Genomic DNA, 19,795 nt, shown 5'->3' on the forward strand with positions numbered 1-19,795 from the left:
TGTGAGTTGGGGGGATGGGGCCGTGCCGAGGATGATCGACTCCAAGTATTTAGCAAATATCACAATTTCCCAGCTTGGATCCCCTTGTTTTAGAGCGAACTACTTTTCGACCACGCATGACTTTCGGTTGGAATTCGCCGACGTAAAGTGGAGTATTTTTACGCCCACGACAGAGGTTTAAAAGTCGACAAAATGTATCCCACAGCCGGAGGTAAGTGGTACGAGCTAACACGAGCGTCGGCTAAGTCGGCTAACATAAATGAACACAACCGTAAAAGAAATTCGGCTGCTTACTTTTACTAAACGAGTGAAATTATTATTTGAATGTTTTATCACGCTAATTCGCCCAAAACACGAAAGCTCGGCTCAGTGTTACGTGCAGCAGTAATTGGAGAGCAAGCTTAGCGTGCAACAACAAGCTGCTGTTAGCCAAGTTAGCTTGGAGCTTACCTCGCTCCGCGAAAACTTGGAATCTTCCGAATGCTACTTTGAGATTGAATGTACAATAAAATATCGTGGTTATGCGTACGTGTAATATTAGTTAGCGTTCACTAGATTAGTTATGATTTTATATCGCAGATAAACTTAGTTTGGAGGAATATTCAACGCCTGCTCGTGCCATCTAATCTCCACCAATCTTAGCTGAAGTAAAGTGTAAATACGCTTATGTTGCATACACTTTACGAAAGCCATGTGTCGAAGTAGCGCGTGCATTTGTGATAAATTAAGGTTTGGCGGACGTACCTTGCTATTACTAATTGTTGACTAACTTGACTCAATTAGTTTAGAGTGGTTCTGCATTATTTGATGCTTTTCCACGTCCACTAGTAACTTGTATTATTATGCATCACATGTATTTCTATTTGAAAATGTCTCCTCAATCGAGGCATAATTAGGCATTACTTTGACATTTAAGTACTTCCAGTTTCGACATGGTGGTTATTATCTGGACGGGATGGGTGGCTCCCTCTTCTTCAGATTAACAGCTTGTTTGTGCCCTTCTGGCCTCTTATTGATAACAGATACATTCACGTATGTATTTCTGCAACCTGGCATGATACAAAACAAAAGGAACTACAAATTTGGTTGACTGGCTCATGCTGCTTAAAATAAAACAAAAACTTGACTTTCTTCTCCAAGTATGAATATGATTAACTTGTTTTTTTTCTTGTTTAGCTACAGAGGTGTTTGAGGGACCACGTTCTTCTGGGTCGGCTAGCTCTGGTAAGTTCTTTTAAATTTAAATTTAATTAAAAATGATCATTCTGTCTGTAATCAATATTTTCTTGATTCATTGATGAATCAGATTTTTTTTAGTTTTAATTATTTCCATTCCTTTTATTCAATAAGAGGACATTTCAACCTGACAGTGCAGGAATTGCACAAACATGATTCAATCGAGAGTCAGTTACTGGCTTGGTCTGTAACACGTCAGAAAAAGGGCTAAAATGTTGATTTTTGTCTTTCAAGTAAAAGCCAATATTTCATTTGCATTCGACTCTGATAATAAGTCTGCTTCCATGGAGGACTGCAAAAAAACAGAAAATATTTACAATTGAGAGGCTGAAATTTTGCGATTTGGAAAATTATAAATAATAATAAACTAGGTTTTAAAACGATTAAATGTATCTATCCGTCTATGAAACTGCATCTCAGCAATGGGTTGGCTTCAGGTTTTGTGTTTCTGTAAAGCGCTTTGTGACAGCTTAGGCTGTTTGAAAGCGCTATACAAATAAGCTTGAGTTGAGTTTAATGTTGGCAAAAACTATAGGTGGATTTCATGCAAACCTGTCAGACCTCCCATTTGGCAGCGTAATATAGTGTGCCAACTGAACATTTAAAATTGAAATCTACAAAGTTCAACACAGTTCATTCTGTTGGGCTTCAAAGTTGTAATTTCAAAACACTTTGTCCGACAGAAGAATATGAAGTGAAATAATTTGTTCTGCCTCAGTCTGTTGCAATCAAAACATTTTACCAACTGCAAAAAAATAAATATTAATTTATTTATTTATTTTGTAAGTTTAATCGGCTCAATTTGTCTGGGCGTGTCACATTTAGCAAAACAGACGCCTTAATTTTCTTGCCAGCCTGTTTGAAGGTGTGTATAACTGATGAGTCATGAGACACTTGTCTGGAGAGGTTTCAAAGCGCTTGTGTTGTCATGACTGTCAAAGGAGTAGCAGGAATTTAAGCGCCCTAAAATCTCTGTGAACTGATTGGAAGAAGTCAATGAATGCATTCAAGTGAAATCGGCAGTGTTGTTGACGTGGAAATGCGCAACAACTAGGTACTATTGCGAGACCCTTCTAAATCCTTATCAGTCAGACCCTAGTTTCTTTTCTTGCTCCTTGAATAAAAGCATGCCGATGGGTAAACACTGAGACCGTTGTTCTCCCAAAGCATTCAGTGTTGCATGGTTTTCATACTTATCTACCATACGAGTGGAAAACTGAATGTCCCAAAGTCTGAGAAATCGAAAAGTGGCATTTGCTTTCTCTTCCAGACCCGCCATCGTCCCCAGTGCCAGAATATGTGTTCAAGCCACCCTCAAGGCCAGACTTTGGCACCATGGGCAGGACAATCAAACTTCAGGCCAACTTCTTCGAGATGGAAATCCCCAAACTGGAAGTGTACCATTACGACATCGACATCAAGCCCGAGAAATGTCCCAGGAGGGTCAACCGGTGCGTATGAGTTAGCACTGGCTTCGTTTCAGCGATGTTGTCAAAATGCGGGGGAGATCATTTTTGTTTTTCAATTCTCAGTGAAATTGTTGAGCACATGGTCCAGCACTTTAAAACCCAGATCTTTGGGGATCGGAAGCCAGTGTATGACGGCAGGAAGAACCTGTACACAGCCATGCCCTTGCCCATCGGCAGAGACAAGGTATGTCTTTTTATTTTAATTTTATTTTTTTTAAAAGACGTCAACAACGCGCGCAAATTGATCTGTTCATATCCCCCGCACAGGTGGAGCTTGAGGTGACTATTCCGGGGGAGGGCAAGGACCGCAGCTTCAAAGTATCCATCAAGTGGGTGTCGTGCGTTAGCCTGCAAGCTCTGCACGAGGCGCTGTCAGGACGGCTCCCCAGTGTCCCCTTTGAGACCATCCAAGCCTTGGATGTGGTCATGAGACATTTGCCCTCTATGAGGTATGTCTAAAAATCGAACGAGGGGGAAACTTGTGTACAGTTTAAAAAAAAAAAAAAAAAAAAAAAAAAAAAAAGGATGACAACATTCAGTGACAATTATTGGCCACATCATTAGACACCTCCAGACTGTAGTCTAATTTGACAGTTGTTAAAAACGTTACCTTCGACGCTCAATTTTGATTGGAATCGTCCAATTTCTTCACTTTTTTTTCCTCAGGTATACTCCTGTGGGTCGTTCTTTCTTCACTCCTTCAGAGGGCTGTTCAAACCCGCTTGGTGGTGGCAGAGAGGTGTGGTTTGGCTTCCACCAATCTGTCAGACCTTCCCTTTGGAAAATGATGCTCAATATTGATGGTAAATTGTCTCAAAAGTCATTTTTCGGAATATAACATTTGAATCGAATTCCCTTCAAATTTGTATGTAATTTTTTTTGCTTTGCAGTTTCAGCCACGGCGTTTTACAAAGCTCAACCTGTAATCGAGTTCATGTGCGAGGTCTTGGATTTCAAAAGCATTGAAGAACAACAGAAGCCCTTAACAGACTCTCAAAGAGTTAAATTTACCAAAGAAATTAAAGGTAGCATGTCTATTATTTTTTTCTTTCATATTCCTCAGTGTCATTATCACAAATCTTTTACATGAATTCCTCCTTGCAGGCTTGAAAGTGGAGATCACACATTGTGGACAGATGAAGAGGAAATACAGAGTGTGCAATGTGACCAGAAGACCAGCCAGTCATCAAACGTAAGAATAATCTTGGAATTTTTTTATTTTATTTATTTTTTTTAATCCCCCCTCTGACGCTGTATACTTGCTTAAGTATTTGTCTGTCAGGAACCCAAATATAATCCTTGCTATTGCAACAGAAATAAAATGAAGCCTCGCCAATCTTAGATTTGCTAGCCCTCATTTTAATTTATTTTTTTATTTTTGGAACCAATCCGTCATGTTGTGTTTTCTCTCCCCCCAGATTCCCCCTGCAGCAGGAGAACGGCCAAACTATCGAATGCACAGTGGCGCAGTATTTCAAAGATAAATACAAACTCTTGCTGCGATACCCACACTTGCCGTGTCTGCAGGTGGGGCAGGAGCAAAAGCACACCTACCTGCCTCTAGAAGTAAGCAAGCACCAATGTCGCCAAGTAGAAGTTCATCCGCCTGATGTTTATCTCAAGGTTGCCTGTATTTTTCCAGGTGTGTAACATAGTTGCGGGACAGCGCTGCATCAAAAAACTGACAGACAATCAGACCTCCACGATGATCCGTGCCACTGCTAGATCGGCACCTGACCGTCAGGATGAAATTAGTAAACTGGTGAGACGATGATGCAAAATATCATTTTCACGCATCGGGAATTAGAGTGGAAGTTACCCTTAAACATTTCTTGACAATAATATGTTATGTGACCTCACTAGTCAAAACGTGACATGTTTGTGGAATATGAGTTATGCAGCAAAATCCAGCCGTTTTTATTCATTGCAGGGGGTGGCCATTTTGCCACTTGCCGTCGACTGAAGGATGACATCACAGTTGCTCAGGGCTCAGTCAACCAATCACAGCGCATGTTTTTTTCTTTTTCTTTTTCTTTCTTTCTTTTTTTTTTTTTTTTTTTTATTGCACCAATCAAGACAAACAATATATTGCACAAAACATTACAACTATAAAGTCGATCAGGGGGTTATTTGAAAAGTTTCACTGAAATACAACGTACGCTCAGATTTTTTTATTTTTAACAATAGACAGTGCATTAATATATGATTTAAGCTCGATCAAAAAAAAAAGTGGAAAAGAATTAATAAATTTCGCCTTGTGTATATGGAATTTACCCAAAAACAATATAAGATTTACCACATGGCTCAGCACAAAATTTTCATTTTCAAAATTAGATATTATTATATCTCTGGGCTCAATCATTACACAATGATTGACTAGTATTACAAAAAAATAAAATAAACTCCTGAACATCAACAGAACATTGAGAAAATAAATGGTTAATGCTTTCAGGTTCATTTTTGCAAAACAAACAATCCACATTATTATGCTGTGATAGGTTGTTACTCAAGACCTGACCAACTATGATGTCATCTTAATGCTAAATATTATTGATTAAAAACTGCTGGATTTTGCATCTTAACTAATTTTCCAGTAACGCAATATTCACCAAAATACCATATTTAGACTAGGGGGGCTGCACAGAACATATTATTGTCAATAAGTTTTATGGGGGGTGGACTTCCTCTTTAACTCATTCAGTGCCATTGACAGAAATAAACGTTAAAAAAACAAACAAAAAACAATTAGGCTGGCATTGAAAGAGTTGATGGCAAATCCGTACGTGCTTGTGTCCAGATGAGAAGCGCCAACTTCAACACCGACCCGTACGTTCGCGAATTCGGCGTGATGGTGAGGGATGAGATGACGGAAGTGAACGGCCGTGTCCTCCAAGCACCCTCCATTCTGTATGGAGGCAGGGTATGTCCATCAGCAGTTGTAAGTACAATGCTTGCTTCAGATGGCTTGACGAGATTGTCGTGGCAACGCTGCTTTTGTTGTCGTTTCCAGAACAAGGCAATCGCCACGCCGATCCAGGGCGTGTGGGACATGCGGAACAAGCAGTTCCACACTGGCATCGAAATCAAAGTGTGGGCCATCGCCTGCTTCGCGCCACAGAGGCAGTGCACAGAACTCTTACTTAAGTGAGTCACGTTCATGGAGAGTTTGTGTTAGAAGTAGTGATAGATCCAGAATTTCAAGCCGATATTCATTCGCAGTAAAAAAGAAAATATTACTGTTAAAATAAAATACATTTTTCATTTAATTTTAACCATATGTAGAATTAACAGATTTGTTTAAAAATTATTTTAAAAAAAATACAAAGCTAATTAAAAACTAAGTAAGTAAATTCTTGTGGGGATTCTTGGAATCACATAGCTCTTGGCATCACATAACATCACATAGCCTAAAACCAGTTGAAACTAGATTCCGGTTACATCAGTACATAACAGACACTTTATCTCACGGTCATGAACACAAACTTAACCCTGGCATGACCGGTAAAGGGATTAAAGATTCTTGACATCACATACCGATTGCATCTTGCACCATTTCAAATAAAGTCAAATAAAACCAAACATCAGACATTTGCCACAAACAGAACACCGTCATGACAGTTCGCAAGCATTCAATCGCCCGAGAATCAGTCTATCCCTAGATACTATAAGCACATGAATGTTAAAAAAAATAATAATAATTAAAAAAAAAAATCATGTCCTGTTTTAGAGCGTTCACAGATCAGCTCAGGAAGATCTCCCGGGATGCCGGCATGCCCATTCAGGGTCAGCCGTGCTTCTGTAAGTACGCCCAGGGCGCCGACAGCGTGGAGCCCATGTTCAGACACCTCAAGTACACATATCAAGGCCTCCAGCTGGTTGTAGTCATCCTACCAGGGAAGACGCCGGTCTACGGTGAGGAATTCAGCCACCTTCCTAGTCATTCGTTCATGCAGCGTTGTTAGATCACTTTGAATTTGATCGCTTTATAGCTGAGGTGAAGCGAGTTGGAGACACAGTGCTTGGCATGGCCACCCAGTGCGTGCAGGTGAAGAATGTCCAGAAGACGACCCCGCAGACCCTCTCCAACCTCTGCCTGAAGATCAATGTCAAGCTGGGTGGCGTCAACAACATCCTACTTCCTCAGGGACGGTCAGTGGAGATGCATCAGTTACTAAGTTGTTTGATTTACAAGCCACTGGTCCTAGTGGTATTGGTACTTGCTATCTGTATCGGTGACTACTCGAGTTGATACTCGTACTTGTATCGGTCTGAAGTGGTATTGAACATCCCTAATATTAATTTCTTGCTTATGTTGTCAAAAGTACATGCAAAGAGAAATTGGTGTTTTAATTGCATATTAAATCACAATTGTGATATTGAGGGGAGAAAAAAAATCAGTCAGCTATGTATTTACAATTACTCTTTTTATGTTTACCATATGTTTCTTGAATTTTTATTTATTTTCATTTGTTATTATTTATTTGTTTTTTAGGCCGTTGGTGTTTCAGCAGCCTGTCATCTTTCTTGGTGCTGATGTAACGCATCCTCCTGCAGGAGATGGAAAGAAGCCCTCTATTGCAGCTGTAAGAAGCATCTCCTAGTTTGCGCTGTGTTCATAACTGAATTGCTCACTGGACCACAAAATTGTTCGCCGCAGGTTGTAGGTAGCATGGACGCCCATCCCAGCCGATACTGCGCCACCGTTCGGGTGCAGCAGCACCGACAGGACATCATCCAGGACCTGGCCACCATGGTGAGAGAGCTGCTCATCCAGTTCTACAAGTCCACTCGCTTCAAGCCCACCAGAATCATCTACTACCGTGATGGCATTTCTGAGGGCCAGTTCAACCAGGTGATGCATGGACCAGGCATAATACAAAAATAGGAGTTAAAAAAAACAAAACAAACATCTATCATCTAATTTTGTATGCCTGCAGGTTCTTCAGCACGAACTGCTGGCAATCCGAGAGGCCTGCATCAAACTGGAGAAGGACTACCAGCCTGGTATCACCTTTGTAGTTGTCCAGAAGAGACACCACACCAGGCTCTTCTGTACAGACAGGAACGAGAGGGTCAGTATTACGTCTTTCGACATGCTAACCTTGAGGAATCTTCAGTCTTTCATCTTAAACTGAGTAAAAAATTATTGTTGCTTTTGCGCAGGTCGGAAAGAGTGGCAACATTCCCGCAGGCACCACAGTGGACACCAAAATCACTCACCCATCCGAATTTGACTTCTACCTTTGCAGTCACGCTGGAATACAGGTACGATCTGATTTAACTGATCGCATTTGTTAGCCTAGTTTTACACATAATGGCTTTGCATACACTTTTAAGTACCAGTGAATTAAAAACTATAGACAGTGAAACAAAAATGAGTTAACGGGTTCGACAGAGACGTGTTGCCTTTCAGATATAAAAGCATGCATTTCATGAAGACATGATGATAAAATAGGACTTTTTTTAAAATAGGAATTTTTTGGGGAAACTAATACTACTAAAAGATATTCTCATACTACACTGACGTATTTCAAACCCAACCTAGTTTTTGCTAAACATTAGTGAATGCACAATCCAATTTAATCCTGATTGAAAGTCCTACAGAAAGCGACTGCTGTAAGTTTCATTTTATAATGTACATCCTTAGGCATGATTATTTTTGTGTATTGTGAGATAAGCTTTGTCTTGCTCCGTATATTACTTACAAACACATTTAAAAAGTAAGTATTATTTAAGGTGCTTTGGGCACCATCTGGTGTAGATCAGGAGTTGGCAAACTCGGTCCTCGAGGGCCGGAGTCCTGCAGGTTTTGAATGTTTCCCTTCTCCAACACAGCTGATATATGAGCAGCTCATCAGCAAGCTCTGCATAAGCTTGATAACGATCATGTTGAGTGGAATCAGCTTGTGTTGGAAGAGGGAAACCTCCAAAACCTGCAGGAGTCCTGCCCTTGAGGAATGAGATTGCAGTGTAGATAAAACATACAAGTGCATTAAAAAAAAATTGTGTATTTATTTTGAGTGTAATTACACAGTTGGCCACTAGGGAGTGACACATGATTTTGTATGACAGTATACATTTGAAAGGATTGAAAGCAGGAAGTGTTTCAAGCCCAACCCATTTTTTGCGAAATATTATTGAACGCAAAATCTTCTTTAATCCCGCTTTATACGCCAACAGAAAGTGATTGCTGTGGGTTCATTTTTATAATAGACATTTTTGCGCATGATTGATGTAGATTGTGAGCCAAGTTTTGTTTATTGTAAAAACACAGATGGATCAGTGCACTGTAACAACATCGGTACAACATTCTGTCATTTCTGTTTAACGTGTGTCCCACGCGAGGACAGAAACTGCATTGTCATTGTCATTGTCATTGTCCCGACTTTGCAGGGTACCAGCAGGCCGTCTCACTACCACGTGCTCTGGGACGACAATCACTTCTCTTCCGACGAGCTGCAGGTGCTCACGTATCAGCTGTGCCACACGTACGTGCGCTGCACCCGCTCGGTTTCCATCCCGGCGCCCGCCTATTACGCCCATTTGGTGGCTTTTCGCGCCCGCTATCACTTGGTGGACAAAGAGCACGACAGGTAAGGATGACGTGCTCAACAACAGCATCACCATCCGATACTCACTGGCGGATTTTTCACTCCTCAGTGCCGAAGGCAGTCACACATCAGGGCAGAGCAATGGGCGAGACCAACAAGCCTTGGCCAAAGCCGTTCAGATCCACCAGGACACCCTTCGCACAATGTACTTCGCCTGAGATTGCAGGCCGACGGGTTGGCGCGGGCGAGAGAACCCCACTGAGGAAACACACTACCCCCTTGCTGTCCGGCTGTGTGCTTTTAGTGTGTGATCTAAAACACCTGGCAAGTACCCAAGCCTAACCCGCTGTCTGTAAGTTTCAAAATAAGTCCTCTTCATGGGGTTTGAGCTATATATATATATTTGTATATCTTGTGTGAAACTATGTCGCAAAGTATGAAAGGAGTATTGTTATTCAACGTGGTGCTTTATGAATTAGGAGAAGCACCTCACCTCCCTCTATATTTTCTTCAACTCCTGTTTGAGGGGGGCACGTTCATTTGTTCCTCGGACGCACATTTTCAAATAGCCAATCACAGCCAAGTGCACTGTCAAGCGTGGGTACTTCAATCAAGGTGAAAGTACTTCAGACTTTCCCATCGGGCACTATGAAAATGTTGAAAGTGCCATTTAGAGACCACATTTGACCATGTTTGTTTTACTCTCCACATTTTTTTTTGTTTTGTTTTCCTTTCAGTATTTGCCCCTGATGACCATTCTATGCCAAATCTGGGACAATTAACAATCTTGAATCTTGATATCAACTCTTGAACCAACACTTTATATTCCAGGGCTCTTAATATTTTCATAGATGCAACATAGTTTTCTGCTTTGATGAGTTTGTTCTGGCAACCCAACGGCCGTGCTGAAATCATGTATTGGGACCGGTTCCCAGAAATTTTTTAAAATGTCCTCTGAGCCGTGTTTATAAGACGCACGATGTACAAATCAATCGAGGGAGCAGAAACATTTTTTTTTTTTTTTTTGTCTTTTTATATAATGTTTTTTTTTTAATTTCAGTCTAACTTTCTGATGAATATGCATGTAGCCAACTCTTGTTTTAGAAACTTAGACTTGTTCCCCCCCTTGATACACTTTAAGCAGTACTCTATATTGGTTGTATAAATTTACAGTATATATCTATACAGTATATATGAGCGGAAGCTGCAGTGTCTTTGTCAGAGCAGGACATTGGTGTGGCGTTTCGGTACAGTGGCTTGAAAGCTGCAACATTTTAGAGATCAAATTCCTTCAAAAAAGCAATTTCTCCTGAAACCAAGAGTTGTCGTTGTCGTCGCACACAATTGTTTTTATGCAAATGACTTTCTCGAGTCTTTTTATGATATTGAAAATGAGCTATATTTTGAATAAATTTTACAGTTGAGACTGCTGAAACAGATGTTTGTAAAAAAAAAAAACAAATAATAAAAAAAACGACTGGCCCGCACAAAATTGAAACAGGGTTTCCCCCAGGGGCGCCACGCTTATAAAGCACTGTGGGGAAACCCTGCTAAGGAAACGCTATTTGTGTATAGTCCAATGCAAATATTCTCTTGCCTTTCAAGACTGTTAACAGTCACAAGTCATTCTACAAACATTTTCTATTGTCCACTTTTATCAAGTTTAAGCGAGCGAATGTTCATTGTCCTGAACGAAGTGGATGTAGTCTCAACTTTGAACTATGCATTGTTTTTAACCAAGAGATTTAGCAGAGGGGCATCGCACCTCAATCTGGAGTTTTTATAGATGTACATAGCGCTTTTAGTCGTTTTTAATCGTTTTGCTTCTAGTTGCGTCACTCTTTTGTGTGGTCCTTTGTAACCGGTTTTTATAGCTTGACAATTGGGCCTGCTCTCAGCCAAATAAGATTACAAAACCTCTCATCATTCGAAAGCACAAAAAGAACCCTGTACGAGATGTTTTCACTGTAAACCACCTCACTGGACCGGCCCACGTTTTTATTTTTGTTTTAACACGAGACGTGTGGTTGGAGTACTAAAGGAACACAATTGAGACTTATTCTTCCCAACTTACTACCAGAAATCCGACTGACTGTGTTTGTGGGGCATTCAGAACACCATGTACTTGATATTTCCTGTTGATGTCAATATTGTACTTATTGGTGCTCGTCTAAAAAGCATGTACATGTGGATGCACTTTTGATAGCATAGCATTAGTATGAGCTCCAGTAGGTGTGTGTTTGTGTGCGTGTGTGAGAGAAATGGGAGTTTGGCCATATGACACTGGTGTAATTGTATGGAAATGGCCTTGTGTTCTACCTCGTGTTACCTGTTCAAGTGTTATGGTAACATCACACTGCTGGCCATTTCTGCATAATTGCCCCTGCTATCAATCCAAATGGCATTGATTTTATTTAAAAAATTTTGAGTCCTGGTTTTGTATGTATGGTATTGAACACACTTTGTTTTCATTGTTAACTAAAACGTGGAGCCGGGGTTGTTTTTATTTCTTGAAGGGGCTTTAGCATCGAGCTGCACGACCAAATTCTTGAAGTGCGTCTCTACCCGCACGTAACTTTTGCTTTTATCAATAATCTCTATGCACCAATAACGGCAAAACAATTTTTTTGGACACACTATTTCTAAGTGAGATTTACAATAATACCAGATAAGTTCAAGGTCATCACCTGTAATTTGGCTTATACAGCTCAAATCTGAAAATCAATCATAGGAATACGTTTGTCAAGTTTGGTGCCCCGTGTGAGGCATTTTGAAGTTAATCATGCCGACTGATTTCTGTTGCTGTTTGTAAACACGGCATTTAAAACTGACGCTCGAGGAAGCAGAGGACAGCAGCCAGCCAGGAACAAGCATGAATCCAGTCCACCAATCAGGAGCGGGAGTTCTAGTTGCTTGCCTCCGCAGAAGCCGAAAGGGAAAATGTTGAGTTTCCGCCCAGAAACCTTACGGGCAGGCCGAAACAAAACCGTTGGACCATAGGTTTTAAGTATATCTGGATCAGTATGTTCATTTTGATTCTTCGGACTGACGCCAAGAGCAACTTTGGTTCTGGCTTTTGGACTTGGCTCATAGTCTGGCTTTAAGTAGCTGCAGTCTTTATGGGCTCAACTTCAGAATTAGGGATCGCGTTGTGTGTTAGTGACCCACAAGTGTCCAAATCTTCTAAAGTCAAGATTTTGTTTATCAGTACCTCCTTTTCACACTGAATTGGCACATCTGAGGACAATAGAACTGGAATTCATTTACCTGTGCCTTTCAGTCAGACCCACTGAGGTGCAGTGTCTGTGTATCTATTCACAATCGGTTATTTAGATACATGGTCATCTCGACACCATTTGTCTGTTCAAAATGAACGGACACTGGTGTTTCTGCTTCTTTTAAACCTCTGATTCTAGGTTGGAGAAAACAAATTCGCAAGTTGACTTCAATCTCCCGCTCAATCTGTTTCGGTATATTTGACGCAGAACAATGACCAGGTTTTGATTGGTAGTGTGAAATGTCTCTTTCCCAAAAGGGTTTGTACTTGTCTGTCTTGATGTTTGACTTAACCTACTACTATACCAGCACCTTATAATGCCAGAACATAATCGCTTTTCCTTTAATTATATCAAGTCCAACCTTTGACAATGTTTGTTTTGCACTAAAACAAGAATGGATTTTGTAGCTTTTTGCAGCATTTAGGATATTCATCGGGTGGGGACGAGCTTGTTTTGTATTCAGAAAGAAAGCAGTAGTTGACATTCGTCGCCGAGTAGGTCCAAGCCAAACAAAATAGCCTTAGCCCGACAACTACGCACGCATCCGGCATTTTTTCGCAAATATCCCGATGCCTTTTTGAAATGTTAGAAGCGTGTGGTGCATTGCCATATGGTGGCAGAGATGGAGAAGTTGAATTGGCACTGACGAGCTCAATATCTGTAAGATCCAAGCCACAAAAGAGACCAGAAAACTTAGTCAATTAAGCTATTTGAGCTTAAGCATGTTAGATAGGGATGGGCCTTTCACAAAATTTCCTTGACTGAATATGGGTATAAATCCATCAATTTCTAACATCATTAAAGGGATGGGAGGATCTCTCTGAATTTTCTGAAACTTGTCTTTTGATACCAGCATCGGACAGAGTAGAATGGTGCCGACCAGAGCAGTTGCCGTAGCTGAGATTTGAGGGATAAGGCTCTATTTCTCATCGTTGACCTAATGTTGGTCTTTCGATGAGTGTTTCCCAACCTTTTATTGATAACAAACATGTTGCAAAAAGTTTTTAAGTAATTGCACTGCCAGCCCAATAAAAATAGATCTTTGACATCTATAACCATCATTAGCAGTGAAAGAAATTGGATACCTTGCCAGATGATCTCTAAAAATTCATTAATGGGAATCACTGATCTGGAACACAAATTAGTTGGACAATGAACAACCAATCAATAAATATTATACCCATTCCTAAAATTAATATACACAATACATTTTTGGTGTTCCCAAATTCACTTTGCCATTGATGGAACCTACCGACTCCTTTTTTGTGGTCTTGTGCTCAGGCCAAAGCCCTTAGTAAAGTACAATTTTGCTTTAGCACCATGTTGATGTGAGTTTAGGAGCTTCAATAGTGCTTTGGCGGCAGCTTGGTGCAAGGAACAATGTTGATGTGAGTTGAAGAGTTTCCCGTTGCGCTTTGCTGCTCGCCATTTTGTGGCATCTATAGGCAACTACTCACAAGAATTAGACCTAAAATGAACACCATGATGAACCATGTGTGAATCAAACAAAATGGCAGTCGCCTGGATAAATTTGGCAAAGCTTTATAAGTTTACCGACGCCAGGGCTGCATACATCCTACTATTATGATTTTTTTTTTCTTATTTTGTTTTTATTTAAAAGCACATATTCACCTTAGTTGGACTGCGTTGGGTGTCCCTTAACTAGGACAGACAGACCAACGGGCTAACATAAGCTAATTGAAATGTCATTTCATGATAGCAGCTCTTTGTCTGGTAGAAATGAGTTCTGTGGAGAAGAACGTTTGTGTTTAGCATTCCAGCACTCTCGCTAGCATGTTTCGATTGAAGCTAGAACGTTGTCCCTGAACCATTACCGTTGGCTAGCAGTGTATCTTTTGCCTCTATCTGCTAGCGCTACTACGCTACAACCTGTTTCCTCGCTCCAGGTAACAACGAATGTATTTATAGCTCCTGTGTGGTTTGTAATGTCGTTTAGCCATGTTTTTACATTTCTAATTAGTTAATTTCTTGTGTACAGCCTATTTTTGTATCCTTTTGGGGTTTGTTCTTTTATTTAAAGGTATTCATATTTGGCTAGGTGTCCCTTATTGCAGAACTAAACACATTTTCATGTTTCAGTGGGCTCTCAGGTCACAATTTTTTTTAATTTTTTTTATTTTTATTTGTTCTCCGTGTACAAGCAGTTTCTTGGTTGTTTTAGTGTGATTCTGATTAGCTCTTTTTAGCCGTTTGGCCTTGTGATAGTTAGCCTGCAGTCTTGATACTAGTGCCCCCGTAAATGCTTTCCTCGACTTGTATTCACTCCCATGCCTGTTTGTTTTTGTTCACGAGTCACTCTTCTATTCTTTTTATTATTGCATTTGGTGATTGTATAACACCACAGCTTTATTTCCTATCTGACTGAAACAGCACAACTTGTCAGAAACTTTCCGGAAGCGTCCAGCCAGTTCTCCAAAGCCACATGGTCCTGTTCTGTTGCTCGTGTGGTTGTTATGGTCGGCTAAATACAAAACTGAAAAAGCTGCGCTCGGGAAAGATCTCGTCCACTTTGGGTCAGAACGCCAATCCATCGTCCTACATTAAGCATTTTAAGAACCGTATGGTTTCTTCTTACCAGCTTGGGGGAAAAAAATAACCTACCTCAGAGCATAGTGTGGTGCTAGCTAACATATTAGCCCTGATTTACAATAACAAACAAAATCCCAAATTGTAGTGAGCGATAGAAGTTCATATCATGTGCGAGCACTGTTAGATTGAGAAGCAAAGCGTTGACTATGCTAAGGGACCAAATCTCAAGGGATTGTCTTTCTGATGGATTTACACAGCAGGGCCAAGTGCCCAATTACGATGTATTTATTTTTTAACTCTAGAAGCCTCACTAAACAAGGAAGCAATAAATGAATATTTCGACCAAATTTACTTGTCTATGCTTTTGCGATGGTTTAAATTTGCAATACATGTTCTTTTAACAATAGGCTCAGAATTCGATACAAATCAAATTTGCAACCACATTCCGATCTGAAGATATTCAATTCCATTGAGTTATTTAGCATGCCATGTTTAAAGCAAAAAAACATATATATCAGAATTGTCACTTGAACCACGCAGTGTAAATCCAACCGGTGACTTTATCCATTAGCAAGCTACACAAATGGCATGAAAAAAAAAAATCTTTGTTGTACTGACATTCTTCCGTTGACCAATCAGCACGGACTGCTGAAACGCTACTACAGTACACAAGTGGCGTTTCGAAGAACTGACCCTTTAAAACTGACTGCTTGGTGGAAACAAGGCCTTTTAAATTTCCAACCTGAAGTCTTACGGCGCATCCGTGTTTGTAATGTCAACGTTACAATTACACGTCATGTTACGGCTTTCCTGCTGCCACAGTCCAGCCAGTACTGCAATAAAAACCCTTTTCATTTTCTACCCACTGCCACTTTCCACAGCCAAGCAATCAATCATAACTCAACAAAAACGTCCGCGAGGTTGTCATAACCGGTCACTTCTCCGAGTCCCGTCGCCGATCTGCCGGTTTTTCTTTTCCTGAGACGCGGCAGTCTGGCCCATAGATGCTGCATATAGAACGATCAGTATTCGTGTTTTGCACTTTCGAAGCAGTCTCAAACACGGCCCGCTTGAAGTCGGCCGCAAAGTAACGAAAGAACTGACGAGGTAATTTATGCTATCAGTAGAAATATGAATTTTCTTCAAATAAAGTACAGTGATTATATATACAGTATATATAGATCTATACATTCATTCATGAAGTACCTCATAAGCCTGATATATGCTGCATTGACTTATTTCTTTAGTGTACTTCATTATGTCCAATAAAATTCTGATATATTTTTTTTTCGCCCACCCCCGTGGGGAGGTTTGAATTCAACAGGCTGTATTTATCTTGCTTGATGTTCCTCACTTTTCTTAAGTTGTCTAAAAGTAACTTCACATCTCAAGAGTTGGTTGGCGGATACATTCCATCGTCAACAATCATAAAGAGATCTAATTCAATTAGAACAAGGTGTGTGAACTCCATTTTGTCATTTTGCAGGAAAGTGAGGTAAGATTATATGGCTACCATAAAGTAAAGATTTAGTACAATAGTGGACTAAGATGATAATTGGCACAGCATGCTAATTATGTAGATAAACTGGCACCCAAGCAAGAAAAAAGGGCTGAGCGCAATAATGGGCTCTATTGGAAAAGAAAAAAAAGTGTATATATAGCTAAACCTTGATTTAGACCAGCATTCACCGATTCGTTTCTGCACTTAACTGAAAATGGCAACAATGGAGTTAGCCCACTGTTGTTCTCAGTGGCTGAGTAACGGCCCACTTCAGTCATGCAGCTGATTCCACGGAATCCGTTTTCCTGTTCGTCTAGCACTGGGAATTTTATTTAATTTTTTTTTAATTCATACATCAGCCATAATAAAGAATCCGACCAAAGTCAACCTGCATAGCCATGTCAATTCAAACCTCCCTTCATTTGTGTATTCTATTATATTATCTTCTCCCTTATTTAAAACCATGACATGCCAAAAGTGAATTTGCAGTCATTCCTATTCTGGTATAGGGAGGATCTTATTGCTGATTTTGAATTACTTCATCCACTTGCTAAGCTCCTTTTTTTTTTTTTTTGGTGTTGTAAAGTTTGTAAAGCTTCTGATTTCTATCTTATGTTTCCTGTGTTTTTTTGTTTGTTTGTTTGTTTTTTTGTCAACATTTACGCTTACAGAACACAAGATATGCTGTAAAACCCTGTTAGGACACAATGTGAATACTTATCACTTCATGTAGTTCTCTCTTTGGCTTGACTGTAAGTTACATTCATTAATTAAAAAACATGTTTTAAAAAAATTATAATGGAGCTATTTTTTTTCTACAGTTTTGTCCTCTCCTTCTGTCTCTCCCTCCTTGCATGAACTCTTCTCTGTCTCTCTCTCTCCCCCCTCCCTGTACGTAGTTTGTGTGGTTTATAGACACAACAGGAAATCTTACTTCCAATACAGGAGAGGGCAAAAAAAAAAATGGCTTACAGGCCACATGTTAAAATTGATTCACCTTTATTCATCTTAACTTTGCAGATAAAAATGTACAAACAAATCTTTTAACATTGGGTGATTTATGAAAACGTTCAATAGGCAGCAGGTTTTCTACAATGTGGCACTGGGATAAAAAACAAAACAAAAGGAAAACATGAAAAATGTAACTACTTTTAATAAATAGACATACATGTAACTTAAATGACTTTCTGCAGTCTAAACGAGCTTTCCCCTTAAGGTTGTAGTGTAGAATTTGTGCAACTTTCACTTATGTCAAAACATGAACACATTGGCTTGAAGTTGAGGACAGTGTGAAGGTCGTACTCCAGACAGGCAAGCAGGCAGGATCATTGGTGACATAACGTACACTAAAAACTAGAATCACATTCAACAAAAACTACCAAAAAAAATGAACAGTGTTTGATCATCAACAAGATTGATTTTTTTTTTTTTTTCTTTTTTCTCCCCCACACAAAAACTTGTATCACCATTATTTTTAAAAATGATGCAGCCTATGTCAATGTTAATACACAGGTTGATGAGACATGGACAGGAAGATGAACAGAACACACAAACAAAAAATTACAACAAATGAATCAATGCCCCTTATTTTTCCCGCTGCACTTTGACATTGTATAGAAAGATCTTTTGTATAAAGTTATAAAATAAATAAGCACTCTTTCCCTTTGAGTCGAAGTAGAAAAGTTGCGTGGCGTGCGTGCTCTCGAGGACGGAGAGTGTTCAAATTTAAGCACGAGTTATTTGTGTTTACGGAAGTAGCTCTTGGTTCTCCGTGTCGTCCGCCATTCTCGGCCCAAATGGGCAGGGTTCTCAGTACACCCAGTTCACGGGTACCCATTGAGATTCAGTGCGCAGTTTGTCCACGGCGGCCTGTAACGTGTCAAAGGCTTTGTCCAGGTTGTCGTTGGTGATTGTCAGGTCGAAGTAGTGGCCGTAAGCCCTTTGGATGCGGGCGCTCTCGTCCACAGTCTTCCTCAGGTCCACATCCTGCCAAATGGGGATTTGAAGTTAATATGTAGAGGCATAAACGTGTTATCGAGCAAAAAAAATAAATAAATAAATAAATAAAATAAATAAAATATATATATATATATATTTGTTGTTAATCCACTAAGGTTTGAAATGAGTTTAATTGAGTGGCTATAACTACTCATCTTCTGTACATTTGCATTATTCCACCAACAAAATTAGCCTATGCTAAACGGTGAGCAATCACGATTAGCATTAGCGCGCTAGTGATTACCACTTAACTCATTTGCTCCCAAAAACGAATAAATGTTCTATTTTAAATATCATGCTCCCAAAGATGTATTTATTCGTTGTTTTTTTTATGCTAGAGCATAAATAATTCTTTGACGCAGCCTCTGAACTGAAGAGAATGCTTGAAGTAATGGTAGTATTACAAAAACGGCCAGTAGGTGGCAGCAGAGTATAAGATCAACTCAGGGCCATGTTTTTCTACACTGTTTTAAACAGATTTGTGAATAATGATGAAACCTAGCTATATTCTAATGCTAATTGCTACAAAACTGAAACTGCCTTGCAAAATCAGTCAAAATCCAGTAAAAAAAAAAAGCTGGGAGCGAAGTGGGTTGCTTCAGTGAAAATGCCTGGGAGTGAATGAGTTAAGGTAAACAAACACTACCATTTAGTCCACACATACTTCATATCTACATTACACATGTAATAGTGTCTTAAGTCACTTAAAGAAGATGCTTCATTATTATTCATGAATAAACGAGGGTAGAGCTAGCTGTTAGCTAAATGAGGTCAATAACCTCCTGTTCCTGTCTTCTTCTGGGGATATTTAGTGAATGACTGCCCTCTACTGGTTAAGTAATGAACACCTAAATCTAGAGACTTAAATTAAAGCCCAATTTTATTTTTTAGGACGTTCAAAACAAAAGGTACGAAGTCGGTGAGCGTTTTTTTTTTTTTTTTTTTTTTTTTTTTTTTTTAAAGCAAACAAGTAACATCCACCATTTGCCCACTAGGTGGTCCACCAACAGAAGACATTTAATCCTGCCTATGTCTGCAAAATAAATAAATAAATCTGTGACTAAAACTTGGACGGCCCAAACATGGTTCCAGCGCAGATTTGAGGCTGAAAATTTTCGTCCACCTGTTTTTAAAGTTGACTTATCAGACTTGGTTGACTTTTTTTTTTTTTTTTCCCCAGCCCTAGTTTCCAGTTGTGCCAGTTTGCCCACT

The 19,795-nt window shown here is 39.8% G+C and overlaps 2 protein-coding genes across 7 annotated transcripts in view; one reads left to right on the plus strand and one right to left on the minus strand.

The window, feature by feature from the left end:
• ago2 (argonaute RISC catalytic component 2) lies at positions 1-18,031 on the plus strand. Of its 3 annotated transcripts, none has more exons than XM_077507759.1 (20): positions 1-211; positions 1,177-1,224; positions 2,507-2,687; positions 2,769-2,889; positions 2,973-3,154; positions 3,372-3,508; positions 3,596-3,730; positions 3,810-3,897; positions 4,124-4,271; positions 4,348-4,467; positions 5,503-5,643; positions 5,716-5,849; positions 6,433-6,617; positions 6,695-6,854; positions 7,198-7,288; positions 7,363-7,557; positions 7,643-7,777; positions 7,869-7,970; positions 9,099-9,298; positions 9,366-18,031. In XM_077507759.1, exons 1-20 carry the CDS (start codon positions 193-195, stop codon positions 9,472-9,474), a joined length of 2,631 nt encoding a protein of 876 aa, XP_077363885.1. In that variant the 5' UTR covers positions 1-192; the 3' UTR covers positions 9,475-18,031. The 3 variants fall into 3 exon arrangements, with proteins under 3 accessions (XP_077363885.1, XP_077363886.1, XP_077363884.1); XM_077507760.1 differs by having other exon boundaries at positions 5,503-5,625; XM_077507758.1 differs by having other exon boundaries at positions 5,503-5,849.
• pals2b (protein associated with LIN7 2, MAGUK p55 family member b) overlaps positions 17,568-19,795 on the minus strand; it is a 20,282-nt gene continuing 18,054 nt past the window's right edge. For all 4 annotated transcript variants that reach the window (XM_077507761.1, XM_077507764.1, XM_077507762.1 and 1 more), the window contains one exon: positions 17,568-18,571. In XM_077507761.1, coding sequence (XP_077363887.1) covers positions 18,395-18,571 — 177 coding nt within the window. In that variant the 3' untranslated portion in view covers positions 17,568-18,394. The remainder of the gene's footprint in view (positions 18,572-19,795) is intronic.

This window comes from Festucalex cinctus, chromosome 19 (genome assembly GCF_051991245.1).
Source record: "Festucalex cinctus isolate MCC-2025b chromosome 19, RoL_Fcin_1.0, whole genome shotgun sequence".
NCBI lineage: Eukaryota > Metazoa > Chordata > Actinopteri > Syngnathiformes > Syngnathidae > Festucalex > Festucalex cinctus.